Source organism: Seriola lalandi, unplaced genomic scaffold (assembly GCF_002814215.2).
Source record: "Seriola lalandi dorsalis isolate HSWRI2012SDOR001 ecotype SW California unplaced genomic scaffold, Sedor1 jcf7180002054972, whole genome shotgun sequence".
Lineage (NCBI taxonomy): Eukaryota > Metazoa > Chordata > Actinopteri > Carangiformes > Carangidae > Seriola > Seriola lalandi.
The window spans coordinates 6,804,630-6,831,196 of record NW_019525660.1 but is presented as its reverse complement, the minus strand read 5'-3'; the positions used below and the strand labels follow the sequence as shown (position 1 = coordinate 6,831,196).

The 26,567-nt window shown below is 41.4% G+C and overlaps 1 protein-coding gene across 4 annotated transcripts in view; it reads left to right on the top strand.

The window, feature by feature from the left end:
* Nucleotides 1–25,847, top strand: part of arhgap29a (Rho GTPase activating protein 29a) — a 33,581-nt gene extending 7,734 nt beyond the window's left edge. For 3 of the 4 annotated variants that reach the window (XM_023398118.2, XM_023398117.2, XM_087171712.1), the window contains exons 3-23: nucleotides 7,743–7,886; nucleotides 10,974–11,070; nucleotides 11,897–11,969; nucleotides 12,451–12,511; nucleotides 13,037–13,183; nucleotides 14,609–14,673; nucleotides 14,754–14,864; nucleotides 15,002–15,082; nucleotides 15,818–16,000; nucleotides 16,269–16,406; nucleotides 16,591–16,781; nucleotides 18,556–18,725; nucleotides 19,412–19,540; nucleotides 21,049–21,147; nucleotides 21,435–21,598; nucleotides 22,573–22,761; nucleotides 23,275–23,412; nucleotides 23,681–23,916; nucleotides 24,057–24,372; nucleotides 24,480–24,588; nucleotides 24,776–25,847. In XM_023398118.2, the coding sequence (XP_023253886.1) occupies nucleotides 7,743–7,886; nucleotides 10,974–11,070; nucleotides 11,897–11,969; nucleotides 12,451–12,511; nucleotides 13,037–13,183; nucleotides 14,609–14,673; nucleotides 14,754–14,864; nucleotides 15,002–15,082; nucleotides 15,818–16,000; nucleotides 16,269–16,406; nucleotides 16,591–16,781; nucleotides 18,556–18,725; nucleotides 19,412–19,540; nucleotides 21,049–21,147; nucleotides 21,435–21,598; nucleotides 22,573–22,761; nucleotides 23,275–23,412; nucleotides 23,681–23,916; nucleotides 24,057–24,372; nucleotides 24,480–24,588; nucleotides 24,776–25,731 (3,797 nt within the window). In that variant the 3' untranslated portion in view covers nucleotides 25,732–25,847. Of the gene's footprint in view, nucleotides 1–7,742; nucleotides 7,887–9,757; nucleotides 10,089–10,973; nucleotides 11,071–11,896; nucleotides 11,970–12,450; nucleotides 12,512–13,036; nucleotides 13,184–14,608; nucleotides 14,674–14,753; nucleotides 14,865–15,001; nucleotides 15,083–15,817; nucleotides 16,001–16,268; nucleotides 16,407–16,590; nucleotides 16,782–18,555; nucleotides 18,726–19,411; nucleotides 19,541–21,048; nucleotides 21,148–21,434; nucleotides 21,599–22,572; nucleotides 22,762–23,274; nucleotides 23,413–23,680; nucleotides 23,917–24,056; nucleotides 24,373–24,479; nucleotides 24,589–24,775 lie in introns of those variants that run through there. The other variant, XM_023398119.2, reaches the window with a different exon arrangement.
* The last annotated feature ends 720 nt before the right edge of the window (nucleotides 25,848–26,567 follow it).

The window sequence follows — 26,567 nt, the reverse complement described above, 5'->3', positions numbered from 1 at the left end:
TACAATGCTGTTCTTGTCACCTAGAAAAACCCACTCGACCAGTTGTCTTATCTAAAGCACTGATTGTGGCTACTCATAGCACAGTGCATGTATGCTGGCCTCATTGTTCACCAGTCATTACTTTAAATCTTCTTCACAAGCTCTTGTCAATTTCATGTCTACATCACTTATTGTTGTAATTCCCGGTGTAGCAAGAGCTGTATTCAGCATAATTGGCCTTGTTTTTCTGCCAGAGCCAACTTTAGGGCATGCTCGCATGTGACTGGGTCAGCCCCATGCTGGGCACAGCTCATAACTTGTTAAAGGCCGATGCCGCTGATGGGAGAGAGTATGATAACCAGCTGTTGTCTTTGTCTGCAACACTCTCCGTGTTTAGGCTCTCAGATGCTGTGCTCAGTGAAATGAAGTGAGTCTCTGTTTGATGTGGAGGTAAACAGACTGAGCGTGAAGCATGGCCTGTCTTGTGGGACTCAAATTAGGTCTCATTGGTTTGTAGAAAGGGCAAAGGAGGAAAGTGGAGCTATTGAGGTGGGATTGAACTTTCCAAAGCATACGGCACAAGAGCAAAAATACCCGTATCTCTCTTTTCAGTTTGCTTTTTGAAACTGATAATGGCTTTGTAGAACAGATACTTCTCACCTGTTGTCAGACAGAAATCAGGAGTCTCTAAATCAGCATATTTGATAATGGGGCCCATCAATGCAGGAGGCCTATTGGCATTAAAATGTTAATTAAAATGTTGTATCTTTGGTAGGGTGTAGATGAGCGTTGCCTCCACAGCCCTGAATAGCTCCACTCCCATGCAAGGCCTATGCCTACTCAAGCTGCCAATTGTAACCATGGTAAAAAACATCTTCCATCTGAACATGTTCTTGAAATGCTAGGTATATTTGTCTCAGTACCTTTTTATAATCTGCATAGTTGCAGTTGCATGCATTAAAAACAATGTATCTCCCTCAAACCCTTGATGTTATCCAAAGCTCAGAGATACTTGGAATTAGAAAAAGTTGTTGTATTTATTGCATTTGAGTCAATTAAATGCCTTGACAGTTATGAGAATAATTGTGTTTTGAAGGTCTCTTTGCAAGGTCTCAAGAACACAAAGACCATTCTCTCAGGATTAGGATGCTAGTAAAGCTGAACAGTGTCCTCTTGTTCTCAATGTTTGTCCCCCAACCTCAGCCCCCTCAAATCCCAGTTCTGCCCCTTGACAGGTGTACTAAATGGGCCCGTCTTTGCGCTTGTTGGACAGATCTCCCAACTCCCTGGCCTGCTGATGTTTCTTTGCCTACATTACACAGCGTGGGGAGCAACTGAAGTCTCTTCAGGCTAATGCCTGACCAGTTCTGCTGCCAACTAGAGGTTGCACGGTGGGGGGATTTGCAGTTTCTCTTAAAGAAAGCATAGTTGAAATGCCAGCCTTCAGAGCTTTGCATCAACAGTAGGCGGTGATGGTGGTGGTGATGGGGGGGGGGGTCTAGAGAGAAAGGTTGCCTGTCTTTCCTCACTGTGACAGACAGCTCCAAAGAGAAATGAAAGAGGGGGAAAAACAAATTCTTCATTCCTCACCGGGAATCTCATTTATATGCGAATGATTAAAGAGAGAAATATCCATGGGTAGACATGTTTGTTGACTAGAAAGAGATGTTGGAACATTTTACCAGTTCACCCTTGGATTTTAGGGTGATTGTCAATGTCTTATTGGGTGTTATTTTTATTTCTAAAGTTTGGAATATGTGGTTATATCATTTGGTCCTCTCTATTAGTCAAACTTAATGTCAGGTATTTTCTGTCTTCAGCCTTCATTCATTGATTGGCTTTTGGTTTCCTGAGCTAACGGCTAACAAGCCTGACAAAGGCAGTAGCCTGCGGAGTGGGAACATAAAAGCCCCCCACCTAGGTGGAAGGTGCTGTGTGTCTAGCCTAGGGCTCTTTTTTAAACACCAGGTCTTTGTGCATGCAGTCATGGGAAAAAGAGCTTCAAAGGTGAATCAACAGGGAATGCCTCGGTATGAAAATAGAAGTCTGGGAAGGCAAAGTTCCCCTGCCTTTTACCAGCTGCATGTAATCTGCTAATCCGTAGAGTGGACTGCCGGTGGTCTGTCGACAGAGGTGGACCAGGGCCACTGACCACAGGAAGTATGAGGAGGGGCATATCAAGGGTGTAATGGGCCACCCATTGCAGTGACCCTGCCCAAGTGTTAAAGGTTAAGTGGACCCATTTTGCATGACCCCCCTTATATTTGGACAAATACTTTGAAATGTGGATTGAAACGACAGGCTCGCTTGTAGCCGTGAGATGTCATACTAGTGAGAGGGAAATGTGAAAGAATGTGGCATTTCACCCTTGCCAATTAAAGAGGAATCTATTTGACAAAACAAAGGTTATTGAGTCACACAGTGATTGATTGTTAGACCCACATTTGGTAGCATGTCTTTTGAAGACGGGGGCTCGCCTCAAAGGAACCTCTTGAAACGTAGCTTTACCATAGCTTTTGATGAATGCACAATTTTTTTGAAACTACTACAGAGTCCTAGTTGGTTATTTAGGGGGTGAGTAGCTGGAATGTCCAGCTGTGGTCTGACTCAAAAGGACACATTGTGAGATTTTGATTGACATTAGTCATGGCTAACATCCTATTTGGCCCCCTCTGCCATGAGCTGCTTCTATTTGATCGGACCTCTGCAGACCCAGTTGTGACATGTTTAGTGATTTCACACTTGCTTTGTGGCAATAAGCACCCCTCCGTTCTCTAGAATGTTTTGAAGCATAGATAATACATTGCTCCCATGATTTGCAATGCATGACTGAGCATACCAAGGTCACAGCGAAAGGAATGTTGCCAAGTCATATTGTGTCAGGCCCTAGTGGAAGTTTTGAGCATCGGAGAGTCGAGCCTTATGGTACACATCAACAAAAAGTGTCAGCATCTTTTTAGTGCTGATCGTAACAAGAAAACATTTATGGTAGTCCATACATTGTGGGCAAATGTAGTATTATAAACCTTTTCAAATGATTGAGTTTAAAATTGTTTGACTCTACACACACACACACACACACACACACACACACATATATATATATATATATATATATTTATAAAACATACATTTCAATCTGTCCCTTCATTTTGTGCAACTATACTTGAACCATTTAGTAAACTGACCAATAATATAAAGATCTAATGCAAAAAAACCTAACCCTTTGGTAAGCAGTCTGTATATTCCAGATGTGGCTCTTTTTACAACTGCGCTACATTTTCCTCGCGCAATATTTGGGTATTGCATATATTCCAAGTCAGAATGAAACTACCTTTTGTTGATTCTGTTAGAATCTGTGTTGGGTGACATTAGTAGATCCAACTCTATTGTTGTGTGTGTTAAAACTGGTCAAATAACCAAGCTTGACCATTGTATAAACTCTGCAGGTTAACACTGGACCTACGTAGGGGCTTTTACTTTGGTCGGGTACCAAAGAAATGATTTCACATAAAAAAAAAAAAAAAAAAAAAAAAAACTGTATATGTAATAACTGTGATGTTCTCTCTGTATGAGATCTTCTGGAAAAAATGTTATCAAAGGGGTTCTATAGCCGTATGTCTGCATGTTTATAGGTGAGTGACATGGAGAGTCTCTGTTCCACAGCAGCATCAGAATGTTTTGGTATTGAGGTGTCATCTCGATGGTGAATGATCTGACAATGTTTTCATTATGGATCCCCCTCCACCCCTGACTCCTTCAACTCCCGTCCCCGCTCCCAAACAAGAGGCTGGAATGTTGGGTTTCCATGACGCTAATGAAGTAAAAACCTGGCAATGTGTTGCTGGCAGCCTCTGAGCAGCTCCTGATCCGCGGCCTCCTTCTCATCAGGATCAGAGTCTGATCCCCCTGTAGCCTTCATTCACCAGGGCTTATTATGCCCAGGAATGTCTCTCACTCTCTCCTTCTCTCATAACCCGCACTGAGGCAGGGATGTGGGGTACAGGGGTAAATTTGGGACAAATCCCAAGGGAGGGTACTACCCCAAATCACACACAAACCCCTTCCTCTTTTTTTTTTTTTTTTTTCTTTAACACTCCCATACTCATTAAAACCCCTCCCCTATCACACACATATACACACATACTCAAACCCTTTCCCGTAAAAAGTGAAAAGCTGCTGTTTGATTTATTGTTCCATAAATGCTTCATGTGGCAGGCCCATGAGGCGACCAGTCCCACTGTTTGCTAGTGGCCCCAGGGACAATGGTGAGTTTTCAGCACTCAAACAAGTCCTCAATCAAAACTATGTGGTCCTCCCTGGGGAAAACAGAATGATCTTCCCAGCAGCTTGCTTGTTTTCGCTGGTTTTCAGATGGCCTTGAACTAATATTTGCAAACTAAAACAGCTTTTTCCACAAAAAAAGTCCTTTCTGAACTTTATTTCCCGTCCTAAAAATGACAATACCCCAACTGGAAAAAAAAGCACTTCTCAGACGTTCCCTTAATCGGCCCTTCCTGGTGGGAAAGAGTCTTCTTCCCTTTGTCTCTCTCCCAGAATGGTAGTTGAGGGGTTAAATAATCAGTCTCTGTACATTATCCTGTATCCTGCTGGGCTGGTGGACGCAACCATAATGTCTTGCTAATTAGCCTCCATTTAGGATGGTCCAATAGGCCACACAGCCCCCATTGAAGACTGAAGCCCATGGAGCTTTGCAAAGGAAAGACCCTCTGTCTCGTGGGCATTCATCGTTCGGGCTCATCCTTAATAAACCTCTAGCTTGCCCAGGCTTGATGCCTCCAGGACTCAGGATTCAGTTACTCAGTCAGTGAATGGGGTGTATAGCCTGTGTGGGGATGATTTAGGCCATTGTGTGTACTTTGTCATTCAGCGTATAATGTCCATAAATGGGATCTAAACTGACCAGGACCAATTAAAGGCTTAAGGGGTGAAGCGGCTCGTTGTAAACTTTGACCCTTATCAAATCTTTGTCGACTGTGGTCCCCATGTGGGCTTGTGTGAGACAAGGTCTTTGGGAAGACTGGGTTCTCTTGACAGTAAAGGATAAATTGCAAAAATACTTGAGAATAATGTTGTTGTTGTTGGATTTTTAAAGGTATGTATTTAGTTTTTTTTATTGAAATCATAACACATAAATCTACATGATATGTGTGTTTTCTTTATATGCAGCCCATGCTGTGGACTGTGGTGGAAAGTGATTACAGGAGAACATGCCGTACTACTACAAAATCACGAATCACACTGTTTTTCTCTATAACTCTTTTCAGTCACTTTTAAAATGACAAAATAATCCAGGCACCCATTTGCATTGATTGTATAGAGTCTCAGTTTGATGTGTGGTTGTGCCAGAAGCACACCACTGGCCCTTTTCCTGCCTTGTGGGGAGTTGAGCAGCTGAAACAAAAGGACAAGAGGCCTTCATCATCAAAAACCACCAGGTCCTCGGCACTGGAAAGGGCTGTGCTTGACATCTGATGAAGATGGATGAAGATGGTTACTATGGAGAAGGATAAGACTCTTCAGGTCCTGTGGAGAAACTTTTGGCTTGCTAGAAGCAACAGGGCATGTTGGCATGGAGTAGTTCAAGTGGTGGTCGAACAGTCTGCAATTGGTGCTTGTCTTATATAATCATTTTGGTGTGCGCTGGTTTTTAAGCAGTCTGTTTGCTGAATTGATTTGTTTGTGTGTGGATATCTTGCAAGTGCTTGTTGTTCACCTTGAATTATTTCTTGACCTCCTTGTGGAGTTATAGCACCTTACCCAGTCACTCCAGGTCTTTGCATTTATGTTAAGTGGCCCATTGTTGATTTGCTGCATTGAAGTTGTCAGTAAAGCAGCAGCAGGTATGGTTGTTTGGCACAGTTTTACAGCCATGTTTCAATAATTGAGGGAAAAACTATAAGAAAGCTTGACACACACACACAAATGTGGTCGTTAGGGCTTTTGTTGTCAGTAGTGGGGGAAAATTACTCATATTTAGTCATTTTTTCACACTTCATACTGGTTGTTTGATTATTGTTGTGATGTCGTGACCTGTTGGTCAATGTGAACTTGTCACCTGCTGGTCAGTTGGCTGGATTTCCGGGTCAGGCCTCAGCTAGCATTGTCATGGCGGCCACACAGGCCAAGCATTATTAGCCCCACTGGCGGCACTATTTGTCCCACTCCAAAAAAGAGGGCTAACGAATAAAAGCAAAAATGGGAGACAGCTAAAGTCTTTCTGATCCCCTCTTCCATGAAGGGGTAATCCAGGGGTGATCGTCAGCACAAAATGTGGCTTTGACTGCCTGTATCCATTCTGTGTGTGTTTGTGTGTGTTTGTGTCTGTGTGTGCATTTTTTCAATCAAACTTTTACTTTACTAAGAAATTGTAAGCAAGGAAATTTCACCAAGAAATAGTTGTTAAAATTAATCAGTTTATACATATTACAACACGTGAAATATTTAAAACATGACATGAAAATAAGCATCCTGTATATTTTGTGTGTTTACAGAGGAGGACTGGGACATATTTTAGTCACAATGGCAGTTGTGTGTGTGTGTGTGTGTGTGTGTGTGTGTGTGTGTGTGTGTGTGTGTGTGTGTGTGTGTGTATATTATGTTTATCTGAGACAGGAGAGGGGGAGGGGGATATGTGTCCCTGTGCCTCTTCAGTTCCCACCTATGCCAACCGTCAGAACTCATTTGCATTATCCCGTAGTACTCAGTGTATTTTCCAATAAGTAGTAAAAACACCTTAACCTTGGGTCATGTACTCACTCATATTGTCTCATTCGTGACCTCATTCCTCAACCATGCCAAAAGCACATTATCAAGGTTACTTGATACCCAAGTGCCTGTTGTCCTTTGTAAATGCTGGCGAATCACTGCTGGTAAAGTTCCATTTAGTACATAAAACCACATACCTGAGATGCCATGTTGTCTTTGGTTAACTGACTAGCTAACCGTTAATTGCACAATTGACAACAGTAGGTCATGTTTGTTCATGCACTTGGCTCTCAGGTTAGCACAATTCTAGTTCTCTGTGTAGGTTTGCTGAGTTGTGTGCAGTCCCCTCTGCTATCTCTGCACTAGTTTCCTGGATGGACCATTAGCTGCTACAGTGTTGACTAGAACTGCTGTGAATGGATGGCAGTACTCTGACATGGCTGCCATGGTCACCCTTTCAACCAACAAAGGTGGAATGTCATGTAGTAATCCTGTTGCCAGTGAGGTTGCACCATTCATTTAAAGCAGGGAGATTTTCAAAATAGCTGGGTTCTAGGTCCAATGTGTTCAGGATTTATAGCACACGATAAATTAATTGTTAAGGGTCGAAATACTGTATTGACCTATCCAAGATGTTTGATGCTTTGACAGTCCTTACCAATATTATTATTTGAAATGCTTGATTGATTGTGGATGGTAGGTAAGGCCTAGAAGCTCTAAAACTACTTTAATTGCCTTTTTCTAAAAGTTCTTCCTTGAATTGTTGTTAATATTGTAGTTTTTATATATTGATCTCTTGAGACGCAGATCAGATATGCGTATTCAAGTGCAGTTATAGCCCATAAGCAACATCTGTTATTGATATTTGCATTGGTTTAGCCTAAGTAGTAAATCATTTTTTAAGTCAAAACCATGAGGCTTCACTAAAACTGTCTCTTATTGCTATTAACTATTACAAGATAAATTGAATGTAACTTAAATGGTTGTGGTTTTATATGAAGTGGCATAATAAAACTATCTTTATCACTTTCCAGAGCACCAGGATTGCCTCCATCAGGCAGTCCATGAGCGACTCGGGGAGCTGCTGCGAGTCCTAAAGGCCATTATCAGCAAACACCAGAGCCTCAACTCAGTAGACATCCTCAGTACAGCTGGAACCGTCATCGCCACGGTCAAAGGTGAGCCATGATGACCAGCTCTCCCTTAAACACACACACACACGCACACACACGCACACACACACACACACGCACACGCGCACGCGCGCACACACGCGCGCACACACACACACGCACACACACACGCGCGCGCACACACGCGCGCACACGCGCGCGCACACACACGCGCGCGTACACACACATATATAAGTCAGAGCTTTCCTGCAAAACATAGCAGCTACTCCTCCACTCTTCCTTTGGTCTGTTTTCTGTCTCTGCTTATCTAATCCCCCCTTCTCCCTTGACAGTTTTCCCTCCTGGACATTCACTATTACTACGTCCTCTCTCTCTGTCTCCCCAAGTCTTAAAAAGAGCTTCCTGGGGAATGTTTCTGAGGAGTTTTCTTAAGCTTCAAAGCAATGCAGCTCTTCAGAAGTCACTCAAGTGCTTAGAAATGCATCAGCATGTGTTTCAAACCCCATACAGAGAGTAGGAAAATAATATTTGGGAGTCAAATACCTGATTCAACAGGCAGGGAGAAACGGTTGTCCTTTGTGCTTGGTCTGCCAGTCCAGAGGGAACTTCACTGAGGAATCCTTTTCAGTCTCTCATTCTCTGAGATTATGATCTGGCATGCAGGTCAATTCTTAACTTGGCTGCCACACAAGAATCCCCTGAGTATACCTAGTCTCAATTTGCATTGGAAAGAGCTGCAAAGTTTTTTGAAAAGCTTTTATTTTATAAGGAATGTTAACATGCGGAACTGAGCAAAGTCTCAGGATGCTCGGCATATGAATGCAACAAGTCCACATACATGTGGGTGTGTGCGCCATAAACGGTTATGAGATGCATGCAAGTCCTGTCTTTTGTGCAGGAACTGATGTGTCATTCAAACATGTTGATGCACAGTAGAGGCACACAGAGGAGGCCCCAGATTTGATTTGACAGCTCAATAGTCATTCAATAAAAGCTTTTGAATTTAGGGTCTTAATGATATTGCATTAATGGGATTTGGAAGAATATAGACTAAAAAAACGTGTAGCTGTTTTTTAAACCTGTATCATTAATGTTGGCTGGTTTATCGACACCACTGTTAGTGATATCTCTAAGCAAGCACCTGTGTTGTATTGCAAATAATGTAACAGGCTGAGCATTTACAGTAGCTGCAATTCTATAGTCTTACAAATGTGCAGAGAAGTATGCTATAACCCCTTTTCTGCCACTAGGTGGCCAGAATCGCTCACTTCTTGACCCCCACACAGTAACAAGGGGTTATCAGCTGTATACTGGCATCAGTATTTTTCACTACTAAATCTCAAAGCTTTTTATGTTACACAACATTAAGGTGTAAAATTTTATTATACTACTATATATGGAGGTGTGTCATGTCACCAGGCAGTTAGAAAAAAGATTAAAAAAATACAGTTTGACTGCAAGAATGAAATAGTACTGGGAATTTTTCTAGTGGAAATTGTGTCTGTCTACTTCATCACACTAAGACATAGACTAGATCAAAATAGTTATTAGAGTTGTATCACTTTCTCCCTCCTATGGTGCGTCATATCCAAACGCATGCCTTGCTACATCCTCGTGTTACTCTTTATTGGAAGAAAAGTTCCTCGTAGATCTGAATTCTGCGTAGGACTTAGCAGCTGACGAGTGTTTCGAGAGTGTTGTGCTTTTCCAGTGAAACAATACCATTTTTCCCCGATGATGTAACTTCCATGTTTGGACCACTGGTTGGGGCCTGAGCGAGTACTGGCATTGTATTCCAGCAAGCCTCAGGATGTCCTGTTGGGGGTAGGGGCTGGACAGAAGAGGAGGAGATGTAACAGCACAAGAGAATTGCGTGCTTTGAATGGTGGTGGCTACAGTAGCTGGTCTGGGGTTGACAAGAGGCTCCAACGGCCCCATGGACATTGGACCCATCAAAATTCTTTTTTTTTTTTTTTTGCACCTTTCTGATAAAAGCCTTAACGCTTCCGGTGCCAAGTCAGAGAGACAAATTTTTCCGTTGGATTTGTTTCTGTACATTTTTTTTTACTTTTTCTGGATAGATAAACATATTGCTGTACCCCATAAAGAAAAGTTAGTTTTTCAGTGGCGTACTTAGGGTGTTTGGACAGAAAGTTTGCGTTTCAGTCACTCAGAAGTAGTCGTTTCTAGTTATGATCAAGAAGTCTTACTTCTGTTTGACAGGAGAAGAAGAAAGCTTGTTTTGAGGTGGGTAATTGGTAGTTGTGCCAAATGTTGTACAGTATAGGTTACTTGTTTGACAGCGAAAACCTGGATGCAATGTGTAATAGCTACGAGGAAACATCTTAGTATTTGTTTGGCATTCGAGGTTGTGTGCTCTCCAATTTTCATTATATGGCATAGATATTGAAGGGCCTAACTAAAAGTAAGTGAAGATACAATTTGAACCAATGTTCGTCTAAGATTTGAAAACCCATTCAGGATTAGTTGAAATTTGGACTCTTTCGAGCTTGTGGTTCATCCATGAATGTTCCTTTCTGCCTCTGGAGAAAAGATGCAGAGACGGTTGAGGAAATCATGGAGGCAGCCGAGTGGTGCAGTGATTCACAAATATATTTCTTGGTGTTTGGTTTCATTTTCTGAACATCTCTCTCCTCATTTATTTTCTCTCTGCTCAGTCAGGACAGGAAGTTTATTGTGAAGACTGATTACAGTCGTATTTATACTGGTGTTTTTTCCCCCCACTCTGTCCTCAGTCATCACTGTGTTTAGACTTACAGCAGGAAGCTACTGTTTTTCCAGATTACAGCCAAATATACACACTTGCAGCTTTTGCTTATCTTTTCCGACTTTTAGGTACACAGTTGTTTTTGGATGTCTCTGAGGGACTTTTCAATTTTAAAATGTCTGCACATTTGAGATATGAAGTGAACACTTCCTTAGCTCTCAGTGTGATTTGAGGAGTACAACATGACTCAGAAGAGACTTTCATTGACTCCATACTTGACGTCATGCACAGGATGATGAATCATGCCATGGGTTTCTTGCCTTAATCACAGGATGTCTTCAGAATGCAGGGTTTAGGTTTGCTACCAAGGCTTGACTCTATCCTGCTTCATCACAATTTAACAGGAGTGAACTTTAAGGAGGTGAACGAAGAGAACAAACAGAAGCTTTTTGGAGAGATCTACACCGCTATCGACACATTGGCATTCACATTTGGCAATGTGTAAGTATGATGTCATCACTATTGATTGCCCATTGTTATTCCATTAAATTGCAGATTCTTAATCAAGCCCAGGTTTTTGAAAGAGCAACTGTATTTGCTTGTTGTTGTTCTTGAGAGTAAATAATTAATGTAAGTCAATAAATCGGCTAACATAAGAGCAAAAATAAACAATCACAAAAAGCGATAGGGATGCTATGGAGACAGCCTTCAAGTAAATAAAAAATGAGAATACAGCTTAATAATAATAAATGAATCATTAAAAATATGTCTGTGTAAATACCAAGCTGACAAATACATTGGATAAGATATTTCGTCTTGAACATTAAAGGGGCACTCCACTGACTTGCTGATTTTCAAAGTTTGAAAAAATAACCCTGATGACATCATCAGAGTTATTTTTTTTAAAATGTTACATTCTTAAATAGAAGTTTTGCCTTACAAAGTGGAGAATGTGAAAAGTGGGCATTTAGGAGGCAGGAGGACAGCGAAAGATACTATCACCACTACTACTACTGATGAAAGATACTACAGAGCTGCATTATGGGTACTGCAGAATCTGATGTTTTTGTAGTTTAACCCATGCTAGAGACAGGATATTGTAGCCTTTGGTGCATCTGTTTTGGCCATTCTTTTTAAAAATCGGTTTCTTTAACTTTATGGAAGTACAATACTAAAGAGCTGGAGTACCCCTTTAAAACCCAATAATCTAAAACACAATGATGTTTTGAGTAATGTTTTAAACAGACTCCTCTTGCATATGTTGTATCTGATCAATTTCACCCTTTGTCAACCCAGTCTGTTGATTTCCCTGTCTTTTTTCCTTCAGAGTGTCTGACTTCCTTATGGGAGATGTAGAGAATGGATCAGTGTTGGGGCTCCCCCTAACTAAGAGAAGCAGGGTAAGAAAACTACCATATTTATAAATATATATATATATATATATATATATATATATATCTCAAATCTGTAGCTCATGTTCCGTAGCTGTGCTTGGCATCAAAAATAAAAGACTGACATTAGTATATTCATATGCCCCCATTCTTGTACACACACACTTATCCTTAGTTCATTCACCGACCTGTTAACACCAGGATGTGGTCTACTGCCCCTGAATTGTCAACTAAAAAAAAAATTAGCCTGCAGAGTCCAGGGGTTAAGCGAGTGCTTGCAGATTGACGCATGTTCCTAAAATGGTCTCTGCAAAAGATGAATTAATCTATGCTTTGTTGTTTTCCTGCAGTTGGTTTTATAAGTGCTCTAAAAAGGAAGTCATGGTTCTGATAAGCCTTGTTTTAAGAATGCAGAGCCTAACGTGCTTTGAGTCGGAAATTCATCCACCCCCTTGGTATATTTTCTTTTCCCCATCTGTCTGTTTTTCAGTCTTTTGAGAACCTTTCCGTGGAATCTGGAGGATCCGGTCCTGAGAAAGATGATCCGCCAGGTAAGACAGATCCCTGTAACACATAGCTACTGTACTCTGGTGCTGCTATGTGAAAGTGTGGAAGAGGGAACTAATCCTTCTAATTTGTTGGAAAAAAGCTTATTCATAAATCAGTCTTAAGCCGAGCTACTGCTGCTGTTTCTGCTTGATCGTTCTGCGTTATGGCCTTTTGTTTGTGCTGCATCACTGCCATTGCAGGTATATTAGAGCAGTGTCTGTAGGGTTATCGGGGGTAAGAGCACTAGTAGCTTTCACGTCTTGATGACCAGTCTCCTTAACCCCTTATTAATACATCCAGCAGTCAGTCCTCTGTCAGCATTACTTACCTTCAAATGGTATTAGCCCATATCACACTCACACAAGGTCAGTGTGGGCTTTTCTCCATGACTCAATCACAGATGTTGTTAGCTAAACACATATGTCCAGCAGCGGTGAGCGGTATGATACGTGGGGGTTTGCCACTGCCGGTCATTTTTAAGCCCATCTTTTACAAGCTCCCTCGTGGGATCCCTGTGTTTGTCACAGGGCTGTGTCTGCCGGTTCGGGTGGAAGAGGTGGACAGGACGCTGCAGCGGCAGGACAGCGGGGTGGAGTCCGCGCTGCTCTACGCCAAGGCCTGGTCCAAGTACACCAAAGAGCTGCTGGCATGGGTGGAAAAACGTCTCAACATGGGTGAGTTATTGCACAGGTGGAAGGATAAATACATAGAATATTTCTGACATGTAGGGAGGCAGCAGCGGAGTAGCACCTATCACGCTAAAGTACAAAAGTTAGCTAGTGTCATGGACTATGTACTTAACTTAAGTACACATGACATGTGTGTGTAGTCATGTCAGGACATCTTTATGAGATGTTGTCATGTACATTTAGGGTTTTAAAAAGCAACAACACTAATTTCTGTGCCTATTTAAAACAATGGTATCAAGTTAAAGATCCTTCAAGGTAGGTTATAAGACATATAAAACTACTCTGTTTGAATATGACTTTGATATAGTTTTTCCACACAAAAGTTCTGTTACATAGTCAAAGAAAAAAATAGCATCTATATCTTCTTTGTCACTGAAAAATCTAAAAATCAGATTATATAAAAAAAATCACATCACACTTGCGTAAGTGTTTCCAAACTAGTTTCTGTTGGTTAACAGACTCCTGTTCCTATGTTCACCTGTCAAACTCAGATTTAAGATGAGGACATCACATCCTTTTTGGATGTGAAAACAGCCCTCTAGTGTTGAACACTTCAGACATCATTCTGCGCAGTAAAGGTCAAACATCCAAGTCATGAAACAATAAGCAAAACACGCTGGCAGGCAGTTTTCAGTGGTACTTACTTTACATCCACTTGAATGCCTACTCTTATCTGGGAAAAACCTATTGGAAATAATGTTCATGAGCAAACGGGGTCCTGATGTCTTCGTATAGTTTCAGATTTTTCATTAGCTCTGTTCAATGGGAAATAGTATAATATTTTTACATTTTTTAATTTTATTTTGGTTCATACGTTCAGTTGGTCTTAAACATAGCTCCATGCAGCACATGGTAGATGAAAATGTTTTAAATTATTCTACGTATTGTAGCACAGAATTCAGCTCTGGAACAAATTTGGGTATTAATTAATTATTTCACTCAATCACCTGAACTGGACTTAAAACAACGGCACCTTATCTGGGCTCAAGGTTGAATGTGCAGTGTGAGAGCTTTTGTTCAGTCCACTGGTTAATGAATGGTTTCAGTCTAATACTCAGTCATTTGGCCGGTCAACACAGTGACACAAAGGACTCAGTCAGGTCGTACAGTACGTTTGTTATCAGGTGAACAGACGGCTTGTTTGTTTAACACATCCAAATGCTTTATTTAGTGATTAGTTTTATAGAAGTGGCGGATGACTCAAGGACATTGTATGATTTAATCAGAATGTACTTAAATGATTTTCAGTCAGTTGTGTATTTAAAAAAAAAAAAAAAAATGGTTAATACAGAAAGGTACTGCAGCACAATGCAAATGTTTGTACACAGGGAAATGACAATCTGCAGGCCAGTAGAGAGTGATGTTAAATTCAAGTAATTATATGTGAACCTTGGTGTGGTCTATTTTTAGATATCGAGTGTGCGAAGAGTTACGCCAAAATGGCAGAATCTGCCAAGACGCTCGCAAGTCAGCAGGTGAGTACATATTGATGCTAACTTGACTTGCATTCATAAGTTTTGCTGCCGCCTTTAAGACTTTCTCCTCTTCACTGAAGGAATTCATGCCTTTCCGTGAGATCTACATGACTGCTTTCAAAAATGACAGTGAATACAGCCAGTTGGTACTTCACACTGCAGCAGTACTCCAAAGCAACAAATTCATGCAGGTAATCAGCCACTGCTTGGTACTTTGAACAACTTGGGTTGTTTAATAGAAACAGGAGGACTTACTGACTGTGTGTGTGTGTGTGTGTGTGTGTGTGTGTGTGTGTGTGTGTGGTGGGGGTTACGTGTTTCTCCCCAGCCTCTCCTGGCCAGAAAGAATGAGCTGGACAAACTACGAAAAGAGGTCAAGGAGCAGTGGCAGAGAGAGCAAAAGAAGATGGTGAGTTGACAACCATAAAGGCTGCACTCTGAAGAGGGCCCCGCACAAATGCATCCAGATTCTAAAGCTTATTTGGCTGACCTGTGGACGTGGTCCAAGAAATGCTCTTGAAGGGCCTCAGCCCAGTATACACATGCATGCAAATGCTTTTGTCAGGTAGTAATGCAGCCTACCAGGACAATCATTCTGCTCCACTTATGATAGAAAGAGCATAATTTATTTAGCTAATAACACTTACCACTGTAATTGCTCATGATCAGTCATTTGTAGATTAATTGCCTTTTAACATTAAAGTAGTTTTTAATGTCAAGTGGCACTTGTTAAGGACCCACACTTGAAGATAAATCAATCATTAAACATAAATTATTTCTGTAATATTGTATAAATTACTTTGGTCTCATTTACTATTAAGATAAAAGTGGATATAACCTTAAATGCTATGTTTTTGTGTTGGCTTTGGTTAGTGTTGTTGGAGTAAAACAAACCTGCTTTTGGTTTGAATGTAGAAATTTGCACAAATTCTTTAAGCTCCCTGTGTGTCACTGAGTTAAGATGGTGACGAAGTAGTAATTTTCATTTCAGGGGAAGAAAGACAAAGGAAAAGTGGCGAGAGCAGACGCTCTTAGTCTATACTGCAATGTTGCGCTTATGTTGTACGTGGCATGTCTGTTTTTGCATGTAGGTGCTGCATGTGTGTGGTCTGTGCTTTAACTTAATACGTGTACATCTCCACAGCATGAGGCAGACAGTGCTCTGAGGAAGGCTCGGCTGCTGCAGGTCCAGCGGCAGGAGGAATATGAGAAGGCCAAAGTGTCCACCAGCCGCCTGGAGGAGGAGCAGATGGGAGGAGGAGGGGGAGCAGCGGCGGCCAAACAGCTAGAGAAGAGGCGCCGGCTGGAGGAGGATGCCCTACAGAAGGTACAGCACCTCCTCTGCTGGGCTGGTAGCTCAGCACAAACGTGCACAAATGTGGTATATTGTAGATTTGTATGGGTCCTGAACTCATCTCATAGGATTATATATATATTAATAGTAAACAAATATGACCGTTATGGAATAGAATACCAGCCTCTTTCCGCTGTTATTGGCTCTCAATTTACCATTTACCAAACATAAAACATATAGTAATAATAATAATAATAATGATAATGATAATAACAACAACTGATCTACCTTGTGTTTGCAGGCTGAGGAGGCCAGGGAGCACTGCAAAGCCTGTCAGATTGATGTTGGAGAGAAGAGAGTGGATCTTGCCAACACCAAGAGTGAGATCATCACTCAGATCCGAGAGATGGTCTCTCAGTGCGACCTCACCCTCAAGGCTGTAAGTTTAGATTTTGGTGCTATAAAAGTTTATTTGAAGTTTTGACTACTTGGAATGATGGAAGCAGTGGACTATCCAGGACAGACTGAAGAGGAGGCACTAGGATTTTAATGACATTTTACTACAGTTTCAGAAATATATGGAAGCAGTATAAAGGATAAAAATGTTTGTTTACTTTTTGTAGGTGACAGTCAATTGGTTCCAGCTCCAACAGGCCCAGGTTGTATCCCTCCCTGTCAACCACCAGAGTCTGTGTGAAAATGCCAAGCTGTACGAGCCTGGCCAGCGCTACATCGACTTTGTCAGGAGTTTGCCCACTGATGGGCCTCGCCTGGAGTCCCACTCGTTTGATTCAGCTGTTACACAAAGCACAGGGTGAGACATCAAGACTCTGTGGTTGTCATCCTAATCTGATCTGATTTGCTTTTAAACAGCAGGTTTCCTATTATAGATCATGAACCATACCGGAATATCCTCCTCCTAGATATCTGATGCTTAGGGTTTTGTACCTAAATTTAACTATGTCAATCCCCTCCGTTATCAGTGTTTATGTTTACTATGTCAGATTTGATCAAAGAAATGACTGAGTTATTTTTCTAAGACGGATAACAAGCTCTCAGGAGGGTTAATAGTCACAAAGTGAGTTTACTTTCACTCTCTTTTAGTTCATTGAAATGTTCAGTAAAAAAAGTCCCAGTCTTTACATGTAGTGGTTATGATATATATTATTTTTATACTGTATCTGAAGCTTAAATGTCACGTCACAGGATTCTGTGGGAAGATGAACATTTACTTGTGGTAAACAAGTGGTTGTAAATACAGTGGTGCTGTAGACCTCACTGCAGAGGTGCAGTGATTCAGTGAGAGAGCTTGTTTTGGAAAGCATAAAACAATCAGGTTGGCTGGGGCTTCCTGCGGAAATGACTGCGGTCACGGGAGAGAGGAGCAGGGGCAGTGTCACTGAACCTTTTTGAAAGGTTTCAGTAGTTTTCGAACCGTATACACATTGTCTGACTAAACTAAAACATGGTGCTTATTCTATATTTGGGCAACTTTAGCACTCAGAAAGCCAAAAAAGTTAGTTTCCTTTTGGGAGAGTTTTGTTGACACAGGTTTGTGGTCACACACACACACCCCAGGCAGATGGAAATAAGACAGTGCTTTGTTCTCACTTAGTTTTCTCCCTCCACACCCCCAACCCCCCCCAACTCTGATCCCACTGATCAAAAAGAATTCAGCTTGGGAGAGGGGAAATGAAACACACACATGCTCATATGCATCCTCAACGCTGGTCCTCAAAAGGTTAAATATAGACCGCTGACCTACATACTGTATATTGTGAGATAAAGTGGGATACTTTCATTAACAATGGCTGGCATGGTTTGCACATCAGCCAAGCCTATATAAGTCAGTTAATCATCATTGTTCTCTAATTAACTGCTGTCTTTGATGATAAAGTGGGACTGATCTCATAATATCAGGATCATTCAGGGAACATCTTGAATATAATTTGATTCTGCAGTGTAGGAATTACAGATACTGATCTAATTTAAAATTGTCTGGCCTATGTTATTGCTTGACATGAGACTAATCACACTATAATAGAGACAACTCTTAAATTTCAGGAGCATTTTCACAGTTAATAATGGCCAAAAAAGGAGAAATTTAGATTGAATGACATGAAAGTGTTTTGCTGTTCTTTGAATTTTTTTTTTAACCAATTTGAGGCTCTAAGGATGGAATATACTGTGTGTCATATAGATTATAAAGTCTAGTGAGGCAAATAAAATCTTGATCAGAAATTGATCAATCAGCACAACATTGTCATTTAAAGAAAAAGTCTCTTGAATTTGGTATCTATGAAGAAACACACTGGAATTTTACTTAAGAGTAACACTAATGTCAGTCTGTAAAACCTCTTTTCTCCTGCAATCAAATATATTTTATTACTGTGGGGTTTTTCAGTGTCCCATTATAACCACACACAGTTTTTTAGTGGATTTTCTGAATAGATATTGAATATAAGTCACAAAATGCTGAACATCATGAGTGTCTGAGTTTCAGCCTTCAAAAGCGCATGTTGCTTTGAGGCACTGTAGGTTTATTATAAACAATACCATTATATTTATTCCATCATTTTCCTCCCCAGGTTGCCTTTCAACAAGCGCTCGCTAAGTGGCTACCACTCGTCCCACAGTAACCTGTCGCAGGCATCCGTGACTTCTGACCTCCTTGGTGGAGATGACGTAGACAGTCCCATCAATGCCCAGCATACCAAGATTGCAGAACGGCGCTCCAACAGTAGCATAGACATCCAAGGTATGCATGTTTACCTTTGCATAGTAACTGCTTCTCTTAGATAGTGTCTTAAAATGTTTGAGCAAGTAACTGTCATGATGGTTATCCAAGCAGCCAGACAAACATGTAATTACTGGTCAAATGCAGTCGACAGGACGTCATGTAGAAATCATTATCGGTAAACATGACGTCCTTGTGTAAGCCTGACTGGATCCTTACAGCAAAAGCTGTTTTCTAGAGCTGCCATGTGCATTGTTTACCAAACTAACTGGGTAAATTTCATTATATAACAGACAGAAATGGCACATTTTACAATTCTACATTCCTCAGTAGTCCAAAAGGTCATAGAGCCAGGTACAGAGGCTTTAAAGTGCAGCCGATTTCCTTGTGTTGTTGTCTCCCTTTGTTTTCTTTTATTTATGTATGCAAGTTGGATCCACCCAGATCTTTTCAGGCACCATTGTGCTAATAGGTCCATCAGTGGTTAATGCACTAACCCTATTTTTCTAGGCCCATTTATTAAAGACAGATATGCACAAACACACATACTCATTTAAACAAGTTCATTTTTAACTGAGATTAATCTCAAAGCTCACTAAGTTAACATAGATATTTAAGTAATAGTGAAGTGTTGGAGTTGCATTTTTACAACACATGACTGAGATATTATTTAATGCCTTTCAATGCTCAATTTTGTTTTTATCCAGCACTTCGGATTCAGACCCCATTTCGTCCCTGGGCCACGGCCGGCCAAGGTGGAGGGATGTGCAGCGACTCAGAAAGTGCCGGAGGGAGCAGTGAGTCCCGCTCCATGGACTCACCCACTGCGAGTCCAGGTAGGACCATGGGAGACACAGTGTGCCTAAATTAATTTCATCATTTTCTTAGCTTTTAAATTGAATTTAGTTTAGCTTAAATTAGCTCTTTACAAGACAGATTATTCTTAATGAACAACATGTGGCAAGATCAAGCATTGTGTACTGCATAACAGTTGTGTGTGAGTGTGTGGTCACATAGTAAGAAATTGTTGTAACAGGATAAAAACAAACAAAAACCAAACATGCATGGCTTACTGTTTTTTTTAGGTTGTGTTAATGGTCAGGCTGCTTGTTAATTAATTAGGATAGCATTCTAACAGCTTCATGTGTTCTTTTGTTCCCCTGCATAAATCTTTGCCTGCTGTCACATTTTCTATCAAGGAAGTCAAAACACATTCTCCACCTCTGAAGCTTTTGTGTTTACCGTACAGCCAAGAAAGCTAAATCATCAGGTTTCCCACACTCGTCATATAGCACGCAGCTTTAAGTATCAGATGGGTCAGGCTTAGGTCATTGATAAAGCAACAACACCTTGCAAATGATAGACAGGATGGGCATTCCTCAGCGCTGACTGTCTTAAATGCCCCCGGGGCCTCCATGTACTTTTTCCCCTATGAACGTGATGTTCACCCAACTTTGTTGGCATGTTATCTGAGAATCCAGGGTCTTAGCCACCCCTGACAGGGCCTCTTGGTTTTAACATTATGCAACTGTATCAGTCTACAATGTACACAAACATAAAAAAGTAGCTTTGGTGTTTGGGTTACTCTCTGTGTTTCCTCTGTTGCTGTGCAACAGTACATATGTGTCACAGTGTAATGTCCTTAGAAGAACAAATCAGGATCTAGCATGACTCCTGCAAGTGTTTGCAGGTGAAAACATGTTTTTGAAAAATGTGTGTCTGTCCATGCAAGACCTTCTATTATTATTAAATTATATTTACTGGTTTCGCCATTGCACAGTAGATATTAACACAGTATCCTGTTTCCTTCTTTCTTGAATTAATTTCTATATAAGAATTTATAATTTACTATTTGTCCTTGGCTGGGGGAGGATGGTAGTTTGTCAGTCAACTATTAGTAATAATGTATATCAAAATATGGAGGGGTAGTATGCCATTTTTAGTTGTACCAAAGTGCCTACAATGCAATCCCCACTTCCACCCACCAACAACCAAGGTGTTAACGGTGTAGGAGTTTATCCCTGATGAGACAATAAGGGCTGAGCCTCCTGATTGGCTCAACAACATTATTAAAATTAGGTCTATTGGAAATCATTAATCAGTCAATGGACTTGTGAATCACCCAACAATCCCTACCTGGATTGTCTTGGTTATCAACAACATGTAGTCGACCACACCTCTTCATTGATGCATTAAATTGAGAAAGTTGTCACAGTCCGGGGCTCAGTACATCTCATTGCCACCACTGTGATGTAGAAAAAACAGGGAGCAGAAAAGGAAAGAAACTGACTTGAAGTGACTGTGAAGATGTGGACTCACTGGTGTGTCCTGCCTTACTGTTCAGGAGACTTCAAGAGGAGATTACCCAGAACCCCCTCCACTGGCACCATGTCTTCCGCTGATGATCTGGATGAGAGAGAGCCTCCCTCGCCCTCTGATAACGGTGAGTCAAACTGAACACTCACAAATGTTGCACCACATCATTCCCCTTTTTCCTCATGTTTTCAACATGTCTTGTCTGTTAGTTAGTTCTTAAGTTATCCTTTTTATCCTACATTGCATATATTTAGCTTGTTATTGTGTTTTCTTATATATTTCTATATATTGTATATTTGTTAATATGTATAATCTCTTATGTATGAGAATGACCTTATTCTCAGTATCTTCTTACAGTACATAAGGCACAGGAAGATGATGGCTTCTAATGCCCTCTCCCCTTTCACTCTGCAGGTTTAAGTGAGATTGTAATAGAGACAGCCAGCTCCCCAGGTCCCTTTAGAAATACCCAGATGTCCAAGGCAGCTCAAACCCACAAGCTGAGGAAGCTCAGAGCACCCTCCAAGTGTCGAGAGTGCGATGGCCTGGTGGTGTTTCATGGAGCAGAGTGTGAGGAGGTAACCTTGGTTTCTTCTTTCTTTTCATTCTTTTTTTTTTCCTTTTTTTTTTTTTTTTTTTTTTTTAGAATGAATAGAACCAACCACGACTCTCTTTGGACCTTTTATTAAATGTAGTGAGTCAAAGTACAAGTTCAGGATGAACATTGCCAAAGTTTCACAATGGCTTCTTTATCATTCATGGAATGCAAAAAATCAAACTAAAACAAAAGAGAAAGACCACCTCTGCCCTCATCAAAACACTTGAATAAAGGAGAGAGTTGAATCTGGCCACAAGCTCTCCTCAGAGACCAAATCCACCAACTGGTCTCAGTCGGGGGAGCGGGCAGTGGAAACTGAAGACCTTTTGTTTGTCTTCCGAGGAGTTCCCTCCATCGACCCCGTGCCCCCCCCCCCCCCTGTTTATTTTAGATCCAGTTTCTTTCCATATTTATTACAAACAATGAACAAGGCAATAACAAAGGGGTTGCTGGACATTTTTTTTTAAAGATTGGTTATGTAATGCTGGTAAACACACTGACAGGAGCATAAGCATAAGAACACAACTCTGCAGTGTATTGGAATCTTTCCATGGTATTGGTTCAATGGGTTACATGTCATGCAGCTTTCTGTGTTTGTTTTTTTTGTCTTAATTCACTGTGTAGTTCCCAAAAGTGACTTTGTGAGGACTTATTTTTGTTCCCAAATTTTAAACACTGAACCAGCTGGATTTGATGCTTTAAAATGGCTTTGAGGTATAGAGACAGGGTGTCTGTTGGTCTCCTAGAGTGGGACGTCCCAAAAGTCCCAGGAAGTGCGTGTTTGTAGGATCGTATGCTTTTCTGCACTTGCTTTACTTTTCTTATACTAACCATTAAGATGGTCAGCAGGGACAAATACAGTTCAGCCTCATCCATTTTATTCTCCACCTTTTAAGCTGTTTGTTGCAACTGCCTTTTTTTGAGTGACTGAGATACATGTCGACTTGTGTGCAGTGTTCTTTGGCCTGCCACAAGAAGTGTCTGGAAACCCTGGCCATCCAGTGTGGCCATAAGAAGCTCCAGGGGAGGCTTCACCTCTTTGGCATCGACTTCACACAGGCAGCGAAGAACAGTCAGGACTGCATTCCCTTCATCATACGGAAGTGTACGTCAGAGATCGAGAACAGAGCGCTCAACATGAAGGTATTTCCAGTCAGATATGAAAGATAAAATGATTCTTGTCACATCAATAGAGGGTTGAGTTGTATTATTCATGACAATGTTACTCACAATTAGAAAAGAGGTATTGAAAAGCTTCCTCAAACATTTTCTTTTTGGCTTCGCTTAAGAGGATCTAACTATGACTCAAAATATAAAATGCAGTGGTTTGGCCGGTAGAGGTTGTCATTCATAATGGTTTTCAGGAATTATTCTTAAGTCTCAACATGAAAAGTGATTTCTGGGAAATAACAGCGATGCACAAGTTACATTTGCAAACACTGTCCTGGCACCAGATTAGATTGCATAATTCTTTAACCCACATTCTTTAATTTAAAGCCTGGACGAACTTTCTGTAAATGCATATACTGTGCAACGCTTATGTTTCTAATCCTGTTAATATTTGGCAGCTGTGATCACCCAGTGTCACCATGGTGAGCCAGAAAATTGCATCTAATTTTCCCGAGTTTGAATGCATTTTGTTTTTGTGCTGTGAAGGGTATCTACCGTGTGAATGGTGCCAAGTCTCGGGTGGAGAAGTTGTGCCAGGCGTTTGAGAACGGCAAGGACCTGGTGGAACTCTCCGACCTTTATCCCCACGACATTAGCAACGTACTCAAACTCTACTTGAGACAGGTGCGCTGCTTATGAAACCTTACCTATAACATAATAACCTGCAAAGGTTAAATATGGACACGAGATAGTTAAAAGTGACTCTGCTGAACAAAACCACTGCAGTGGTGTTTATTTGTCTTTGTTTATTTTTAGCACATGTTCTCCACTTCTCATCCCCTAATCTCCACTTGTGTATTTGCTTATATATTTCAGTTGTTTCTGTTTATCATTAACTTCCTTGTTTCATTTGTTTTACTTGATCTCATTTCCTCCATGTTTTCGCTGGCAGCTTCCAGAGCCACTCATCCTGTTCCGCTTCTATAACGACTTCATCGGTTTGGCCAAAGAAAGCCAGAGTGTCATTGTGGAGGAACTGGAGGCGTTACGTCTCAGTCCCACCCCGGTGGCCTCGGCTCAGGTCAGCGTGGATCTCAACCGGGTCCTCTTCAAGATCAAGGACCTGCTGAGGCAGCTGCCACCAGCTCATTACAAGACGCTGCAGTTCCTAATAGAGCATCTGCACCGGTAGGCCTCAATCACATCGCACACAACACAGATTTCTGTTGAGTGCATTATTAAACTGTTCCTACTTGCGAAAAGTTTACAAATAGTGATCTGATAATTACTAATTGATTATTCATCCTCTCCTCTTCTTTCCTCTCCAGGGTCACAGAGCGGTCAGAGGAGAATAAGATGACGGCAAGCAACCTGGGTATCATCTTCGGCCCAACGCTGATCAAGCCAAGGCAGGCAGACGCAGAAGTTTCTCTCTCCTCTCTGGTGGATTACCCCTATCAAGCACTCATTGTGGAGCTCCTGATCAGACACTATGAGATGGTCTTTGACACCCCCCTCAGTCCACTAAGCATCTCCTCGCCTACAGAGGTTGATGCCCACCCTAGCCCCGACACCCGCCTCACCCACCAGGAGAAGGAGAGGCGGCTGAGCAGGCACTCCAAGTCGCTGGGAGATATTAAGGAGGTAATGTGTTTTTCATGCTAAAAATGGGATCATGCACAGCAGGGTTGTCCATTTCTCATTTAACATAAAACATACATTGACGCTATGTTTTCTGCCCTACCATACAGCAAACCTCTAAGGTGTATAAAAGGCATTCCTCCATTATTCCTTCTTCCCACTTACTGGCTGAGGTTGAGGAGACCACGCCGAGCCTCGATGGAAGTGACTTTGAACCTGGTCAGTGTTGTTTCAAACCTAGATAAACAATAGAGAACATTATTACTGTCATTATTATTATTATTATTATTACTACAGAATATTTTCTTAAAGCTCTCTGCAGGATATTGTCTATGAATTTCTGAAGTCCACGTCATTTTAATTGCTATGTTAATGTCTAATCATTTTTTATTCTCTGTGTTTAAAGTTGATGAAGTGGATTCAGAGACCCTCAATGGGGTTTTATCATCAGGTGTCCCTGAAGTCCCGAAACCTGGCGAGAGAGGGCTCTGTCGTTCACAGCATATCACAGTCACCAGGGTCCAGCTTCGACAACCTCGCAACAAACTCTCCTCCCGGCCGGTCAGCATGCCAGCTGAACAGATTCTAAGCCGAGGCCAAGTCGACGAGAACAACAGCTGGAACAGCGCTGACCAAGACGTCAGGAAAGGAGGCAGCTGTGACCAGTCCATCGAGGAGGTGGACGAAACAGAGAATACAAAATTGCGAGTGGCCACGCATTACCGGAGTACATTTATTGACACCCAGACATTACGCAGAACTTGGGACAAACAGTACAAGCACGATGTTGCTTCTAGGTCTGTCAGAATTGTGGCCAGTTCGTCCACAGAGAGCACAGCAGCGGATGCCAGCAACTTATCAACTTCTGTGCCATCAACCCTCTCCCTTGGAACTACAGGGGACACTATTAGCACCATCTACCCCAACAGACCTTACACCGTCGCAGTGCGACCTAGCAGGACTTTAAGAAGAGAGGACAATGTAATCAAGTATAGCCCCATCACAACAGCTTTCAGGGCTCCCAGGACTCTCCAGCCTCCCCCTGGAACCTTCTACAAGCCCCCATCAGGGAGCAAAGCTAAAGCGCTGCAGAACTGTGTGTTAACTAACAGTGCTGAGGAAGAAGATGATGAGGAGGAGGAGGAGGAGGAGGATGATGAGGAGGAGGAGTTGGGGATTGAGATAGAAGTGTCTGTAGATGAGCCTCTTGAAGAGGTCACAGAGGCTGAGCAGGTGGCCATGTCTCAGTCTCCCAGTTCTAGCCCTGAGGAACTGGGCCAAAACCAGGCCAAACCAGTGTACCAGAGACTACGGCCCAGACGCCTCCAAGAGGTGGAACATCGAGAGGCTCATTTTGTGTGATTCTCTTAGTCAGGGGCTATCACAGATCTAAGAAACAGTGGTGGAATGTGAACACTGTGTGCCATATTCTGTTGGTGAAAGAATAAAAAACATCTGCGTTGGCAGTGCAAAGACGATTTCCAGATGTGCTATCATTGTGGGCATTGTGTGGAGAATTAAATGTACCTTTGTCCTCAAAAGACAAACAGGATGCACTTAAACTGCTGTATATTTTTTAACATGATTCACCAATATTTCATTTACCAATCACCTACTCAGTACACTCTGGCACCTGGTCAGAATATTTATAAATCTTTCTTTTGAAACTGTGCAATTACATTTTATTTGAATATTTTGTATAAAGTTCTTACACGCTCACTATCTATGTATGTTTATATACCAAAAACTATGTTTGAATCTTTACAATAGTGCATGTAGCCATGACTTTGAAAAAAAAAAAAGTTTGGTGCACTTACCTGACATGAATACTCTTCCACAAATCATGTTTCTACTGTGAGTCATAATGTTTCAAACTGTTACATTTAGGTTATAATTAATCATTTTGCTAATAACTTGTGTATAAAGCAATATAATGACCCTTGTTACTTGCTGTACTGAATATTTGTATTGGCATCTGCTAATGTTATGAAGCAGCGGTTGCAAAGGGTGTACATCCACTTGTTTTATACTGTTGAACTTGTATGGTGTCAACTCAAACTGTTCTGAAAAGCTTTTAGAAATGCCATGGCATTATCTTTCTTATTTTAAGATAACATCTACATTTCATAATAGCCAAAGTGTTTTTCTTTTCTTTTTTTTTTTTTTTTAACTGAAGTATTTTTTATCGTTAACCTAAA